We start from the raw sequence: 6,610 nt of genomic DNA, 5'->3' as shown, positions 1-6,610 counted from the left end.
TAAAGAGCGCATAACTAAGCAAACCACAGCAACTAATTAAATCTTTACTTGTAGTGGTCGGTGTTATGGCAATTGAAGCGACATTTTACTAAATTTTCAAGAAATGCACAAACATTTATTTCAAATCGTGAAAAGTACTTCTCACATGTAATTGCTGCTAAAGTCCTCCCCCATGTCCGCCAAAAAGCGAAAGCGGAAATAGTACAATGGGGAAAAAATCATATCTGCTTTTACATGTATTTCAAATACTCAACGCAAACTATAAATCCCTTAGAACTTTCTATTAATTGTGGTTGTGTTAGTCACTCAAATAGGACTGTTGCTGCACAAATCGTTATGACGGTATGTTACATAGTATTAATAAGAGCATTTTGAAGATCTTAGACTTTATTAAGTACTCCTTTGATCTTTTACAAGCGATCTTTTGAGAAATTCGTAGATAATGTAACAAAACGTTTGTCATGTTGTAGACAAGTCAAGAAGGACTTGATAACCAAAGGCAGATGGACGGACATAACTAGGCCAACTCCAGAGTCTTACGTTACTGAAAACTGAGGCATATATCTGGGTTTTATACACGAAACAGCAAAACTAGTTTACCGCCACCGGATATACAGGAAATGGAAAAATTATAGTCAGCCAAGGTCGATCGTTAAATACTCAACACCAATTCATTCTCTTTTGTATGTAATAAAATTCCAAAAATCCTATGTTACTTTCGTTTAAAGGCATTTATTTTAATGGAAAGGCCAGCAGACACAAGTCACTATTTTTGTAACAATTTTCATTATACAACATTGAAAAATTGTGAAGCGGTCGACATAAAAGAAAACTGCATCCACTTTAAGTCGTTCTGATTTCCTCATAAATTTACTATAAGTGCCGAAGAGTATAAGTAACGAATAAAAGAAATGAATATGCAGGACGGACTTGAGAAACTTGTTCATTACAGAAGAAAGTCGGATAGCTAAATTCGGCTTAAAGGGAATTTTAGTTGTTTGCCTTGACGTGTGAATATTGAAAAATTGTACATTTACCCTATTTGCCGAATTTTCAGTTGTCCCTTGCGTGCGTTTCTTTCCCCACTTCAAAAGAAGTTAGCGGGTATCACCGAAGTTACACTAATAAGTATCGCCCCTATTCATCAAGGTTTTGGCTAAAGTTTATAAAGAGACAAAATTGTTATCTGCTCTGTTATCAGTTAGCTAACTGTCCACGTTTTGCTCCAAAAATTTGTACATTTCTCAATTACTTTTCAGTTTTTGATGTAAGCAATTGCCAGTTTTTACAAGCTAAACGACAGGATTAATACACTATCATTCCATAGAAATTTTCAAAAGAATTTTTATTAATTTTATAAAAATGAAAAAACAGTTCACAGTTTACAATGATAGCATTACGCGGATTGCTCAATGATTGCTAAAATGTTTTTTTCCAAGTATCAAAAATAAATTTGCGAAAGGAATTTAATAGGATTATTATCCTCATAGGACATGTAAAAATAAATGGTTTTCTTTTTTTTCTAATATGCAGAAATGATCGGGAATTTTTGAAATTATCAATAAACAATATCTAAGGGTTTGGCTTTAAACTTTCAAACGTTCTGCTCAATATCAATTTTAGCTTCTGACGTCTGACACTGCAACCACTTGCCGACATGATCCATATTTTGCTCCAACCATTTGATATTGTTTTTGACATTCTCCAAAGCCTCCTTACGTGCAGCTGTGCCTGCCCCTGCCTCGGGATATTTAGCAAAGAATGCCTCCATTTCTTCGAGTTTCGTTTGCGTAGCAAAACGTGATGTTATTGCCGGGATCATACGGCCCATGTAACGTTCATTAATACCGAATCTATTGACCAAACGTGGCCAATTCTCCCGTACATAATCCCAAACTAGGCCTTGACCCACACGATTTTGAGCAATAAACTGTAGGCAGCTGAAATAATCTTGACTGCGTACATAACTTTCATTCCAAGCCAGATTGATGTAACTAAGAAAAATAAGGTCTATCAATAACATAAGCTATGACTAATTTGAAATTTATTTTCTTATTTACCGTTGCAATATCCATGGCTCATTAATGGCGGCTAAAGCTTCCATTAATTTTACTTTCTCTTGAGCGTCTTGTTCGTTAACGAATAATTCCCAAACTTGTTGCCAAATTTGTTCAGTTCCACCTATTTGCATACCGTAATAGTAAACTGCGTTGCGTATATCTGGATGCGGACGTTCTTCAGGATTCTTAAGCCATTCAACAAAACGTTTATGAGCTTCTTCTAAAGCATGCGGATGTCCGAAAGCGCATGAAGCTTTTAATATTGATACACGTAGCAAGCTAATGGCCAAAGACAAGCGCATTATGCATGATATAACAAATGAAAACTAATTCGAAAACATTTTCTTACTTTTCCAAATGATTATCGCCCACATCCCAGGAGACCATCTCGTAAACCTTACTAAGCAGTTGGCGAGCGTAATTAACGAAATTACTGTAGAGTTCAGTATAATAAACTAAATTTCTTATATTAGCCAAACGTGAAACGCCAACGCTCCACGGCACGTATTCCACTTCATTTTCGAGGTATTTACTTAAATCTAAGGCAATGCTGTAGTTCAATTGGCTAGCATCGGCTAAAGCGAACACATCGCTAATCAAATGGGCACGATCGGCAGTACTAAATGCATTGCGGTTTTCCACTAAACCAGAATTTAAAGCGCGCCACATGTCCTCTGGATAATTGACAAGATAGTATCCAATTTGATTTTTGTTAAATTTAATCCATTTCACTTCATTTGGAACTTGAATATTTTCTAAAAAAAAAAAAGGTTTTTTTTTTAATTAAATTGAAGAGAAGATGTCTAGTTTTGTAATTGGTCACCTTCGCTATCATTATAATTGAATATGATACGTTTTACTGTGGGATCTTCGTTAGTAAAATAGGTAATGGGTATAGACCAATGATAACTGTAGAAGAAAAATATTTCCACTATTATTTAAATCACACATATTTGCTTTAGATGAACTCACTTGAACTGGGAGTCTTCATATACGCCATTGTAATCCTCAGGATTGGCGAGAAAACGTTTTTGTGTTAACTTGAAAGAAGTGCCATTTCTTACAATTTGTACGACAGGCAGGCCCATTTGTTCAGTCCATGTCTGCATAATTAATCTACAAAATAGGAAAACAAGTAGTTTTTCAAAATCTTTTTTATCTATGCCACGTTTACTTGATGTCAATATCAGTAATGACGGCTTCAACTTCGCTCAGGAAATCATTAGTTTCAGCATTCGAATAAATGAATCGATTTAAATAATTGGTGGTGGCATTACGAAATTTCTCAGCACCCACCAAATCTTCAAGCATCCGAATGATTGTGGCTCCTTTAGAATATGTTATTGAATCGAACAGTTCGGTAATTTGGTCAGGAGTTTCAACAGTCTGTACAATAGGATGCGATGCTAGCGTGGCGTCAAGCTTCATAACGCCATGCATATCGGAGATTAGGAACTGGTCAAGCTGTAAGTAAAAGTAAATAGAAATTATATCCAGTTTCAATTTCAAAACACAATGAGGCGAAAAAAGTCATCAATAATTTTGCAGTTTTATTCGTATATAATCAGCAGCTGCTCTCAAAAGCATATGTCAAAGGAACAGTAGCTTTTTAAAAAGGTGCTAATTTCGTCGAGTAAACTTCGGCTTTGAAAATGTGTACTCATTGTTTGTTTAGAGGGATAACCTTTGTCTTCCGGTCCCTCTTCTAGAAAATATGAAGCCTAAGGCTTCACAATCTTTTTTGTAATTTGGCTCTGTAAAATTAAAAAAGAAATTTCAAGACCCCAAATTTCTTTTCTAAGGTAAAGTTTTGAAGCGATGGAAATCGATTCTTTAAAAACGACTGTCCGGGCCTAACCAAATCTCTTCCGTTGTTTTTGCTAATCCAGCATACATATAATTCCTTAATAATAATCTTAAAAACCATATTGGATACTTCTTTAGATTTCCTTTACCATTTTCCAATCGGGATGTACATGATTGACACCTTTGTACTCAATATAACTGGCAAAACCTTCGTTAAGCCATAAGTCGTTCCACCATTTCATAGTTACTAAAAAAGATAGGATCATCACAAATAAGATTTGGAAAACAAATTATTAGTCTTAACTTACCCAAATTACCAAACCACATATGAGCCAATTCATGGGCAACCACTACAGCTACGCGTTGCTTATTGGCACTTGAACTTATTTCTTTATCATAAAGCAATGAAGTTTCACGATACGTAACCAAGCCCCAATGTTCCATTGCACCAGAAACGAAGTCGGGTATGGCGGCCATATCCAGTTTGGGCAAAGGATATGATATATTAAAGTATTCTATATAGTATTCAGTAATACCAACACCAACGTTTAGGGCATATTCCACTTTATTGACTTGATTGGCTGTAGCAAACACACGCATTTCAAAGTCCTTAGCGCCATCAAGCATACCTCTAACAAGTTTTGTTTGATTTGCAAAATCGGATACTATGAAGCACACCAGATAAGTGCTCATCGGTACACTTTCAGCGAATTTAGTCTGGGTAAAATGTGCGTCAAAAGGAATTTCTTCCTATAAACAGCAAAAACCGTAAACAATTTAAACTGTACTATTCACATACTGAAAATGTTTTCTCTTACCAGCACATTCATATTAGATAAAGCATGGTAATTATCGTCTGTAGGTCGTATTACAGTTACGCTAAATCGAGCCTTCATGCTGGGTTCATCAAAGCATGGAAAAGCTTGACGTGCATATGTGGGTTCAAATTTTGAGGTAGCAATCCATCTGAAAAATAAAAAGAAAAGTTAATTACATACAAAAAATGAAAGTAAAATGTTGTTTTGAGAAAAAAAAAACTTCAATTCATTCTACGAAAACATTGAGGTTTTTGAAAAGATTCTTGCCAACCTTTCCTTGCTTTGTGCTTTATCCCAATACGAACTCTGATATAAACCAACGATTCTATAAGCCATAGAGCCTTTAAAGGTCAATAGCAAAGAATAATTTCCCACTTGTAGAGGTTCAGAAAATTCGGTAACCCAGTATTCACAGTCAGGATGGGAAAATGTTAAAACAGGATCAATTTTACGCAAAGGTGTACTAGTTTCATCCAACTGCCACACTTGTTCTGTGTCAACTTTCAAGTACTTAGCGTGCACGGGTATAAAGGAAATAGGCTTTAAAACCTCCAAGTTTATTGTCACATTACCACTGAAAGTGCGATTTGCCAAATCCGGTTGCAGTCGCAGCTGATAGTGACGTGGTTTAAGCTCTCTAGGCAATCGGCAAGTAAGCTGTGACAAGACTTTGGATGTAGCCATTACGTGCGGTGCTATTGTGGTTTTATTAAATATAAAGAAACGAGGTTTTGCTGTAGAAGTGGAAGAGCTTGAAGATGCCGACCGAAATCGTTTTATAGGCTTTGTTGAGGAGTAAAGGCTTTCAAGATATTCTTCGTCTAATAGTTGTGCTGATGAGTTATACGTTACATCTGCATGAAAACAAGCAAATGTCAATGGAAAACTTTCTGGTGTTACTAGGTATTGCTAGTTAATCTTCTTACATTACAAATTAATGATACAAAGATAACGATTGATTTCTCTTTTTATTTTTGGCCTTTTTTGTTTTTAGATCATCAATAAAATAAACCGGTATGTTTTGTTACTGTCTTCTCTTTTTTTTGTTTATGTTTTCTTCGTAGGAAAAGAACTTTTTAGTAGTGTTACCTATATACCCGCAACTTCTGTGGGAATATAGATTTCATTTTCACACTAACAGGGTGCTTTTGTTATGCATTTAATTACAAGCAGACGTTAAATTTGTATCAATAATTTGTTAACGTTTTTTTTTTTGTTTTCATTTAAAAAATTCATTCTAACCTGTGCGCAGATGTTCATTTACTATGTTTCTGCCGACGTATACTAAGGCGCCTAATAAAAACATACACAACACGAGAAGAAATATACAAAAGCCCGTTAATGTCAAGACAGCATTATTGGGCTTATTATGATAACGATGTTTATCTTTAATCCGATAATGTTCATCTGTAGACAGACTAGAACGTGGTCTAATTGGTATTTGCATTTTTGGTTGATGATGTTGTTGCTGTGGCGGGTACATTTTACAACAATTGACGATTTATTTTTTTTAATTTCTTTTATATTGTGTCTGGCAACAGTGCTCGCGATTTTAATGAACGCGTGTGCCGAAAGATTAAAGCAAGTTTTTCGCAAGCATTTTTCTAACAGTTTATATAAAATTTTAATTTAAATATTAGTGTTACGTCTAAAATTGAATGTAAAAATTTATCTGCAAATCATAGCGAAAATGAAAAATTAGTTTTTAAAGTTATTCAAACGGAAATATGCGGAAAAAAAATTCTCTAATTGTAAAAAAAAATATGCTGCCTTTATTTTTTTTTTAAGAGCTCGAGAAAAGAAATGTCGGCTTTATATTTTTATGAGCTCATGAAAAAAAGAAAAAATCCGAGGAGTAAGCAAGAAATGAAGTGTTCAGGCGTTTTTAGATCACATTCATCGTAGCAATGCAAAGAAATCTATTAA

The 6,610-nt window shown here is 34.8% G+C and overlaps 1 protein-coding gene across 2 annotated transcripts; it reads right to left on the bottom strand.

The window, feature by feature from the left end:
- Positions 1-1,319: 1,319 nt before the first annotated feature.
- Positions 1,320-6,354, bottom strand: LOC119643902 (glutamyl aminopeptidase-like). Of its 2 annotated transcripts, none has more exons than XM_038043404.1 (11): positions 5,927-6,354; positions 4,956-5,538; positions 4,685-4,832; positions 4,175-4,616; positions 4,016-4,113; positions 3,235-3,524; positions 3,033-3,176; positions 2,884-2,969; positions 2,410-2,815; positions 2,061-2,339; positions 1,320-1,994 (listed from the first exon to the last, which is right to left on the bottom strand). In XM_038043404.1, exons 1-11 carry the CDS (start codon positions 6,165-6,167, stop codon positions 1,595-1,597), a joined length of 3,117 nt encoding a protein of 1,038 aa, XP_037899332.1. In that variant the 5' UTR covers positions 6,168-6,354; the 3' UTR covers positions 1,320-1,594. The 2 variants fall into 2 exon arrangements, with proteins under 2 accessions (XP_037899332.1, XP_037899333.1); XM_038043405.1 differs by lacking the exon at positions 5,927-6,354 and adding an exon at positions 5,611-5,666.
- Positions 6,355-6,610: the final 256 nt, after the last annotated feature.

The sequence above is a fragment of the Glossina fuscipes genome, unplaced genomic scaffold (genome assembly GCF_014805625.2).
Source record: "Glossina fuscipes isolate IAEA_lab_2018 unplaced genomic scaffold, Yale_Gfus_2 67091, whole genome shotgun sequence".
Lineage (NCBI taxonomy): Eukaryota > Metazoa > Arthropoda > Insecta > Diptera > Glossinidae > Glossina > Glossina fuscipes.
Note: the sequence above shows the minus strand (reverse complement) of the source record. Positions and strands in the feature narration are given on the sequence as shown.

Coding starts and splice junctions, on each gene's coding strand:
- LOC119643902 (XM_038043404.1), bottom strand. CDS start 6,167: ATGTACCCGCCACAGCAACAACATCATCAACCAAAAATGCAAATACCA. Junction 5,539..5,926: donor AAATGAACATCTGCGCACAG/GTTAGAATGAAT, acceptor GTTTTCATGCAG/ATGTAACGTATAACTCATCA. Junction 2,340..2,409: donor GGCGATAATCATTTGGAAAA/GTAAGAAAATGT, acceptor TTTGGCCATTAG/CTTGCTACGTGTATCAATAT.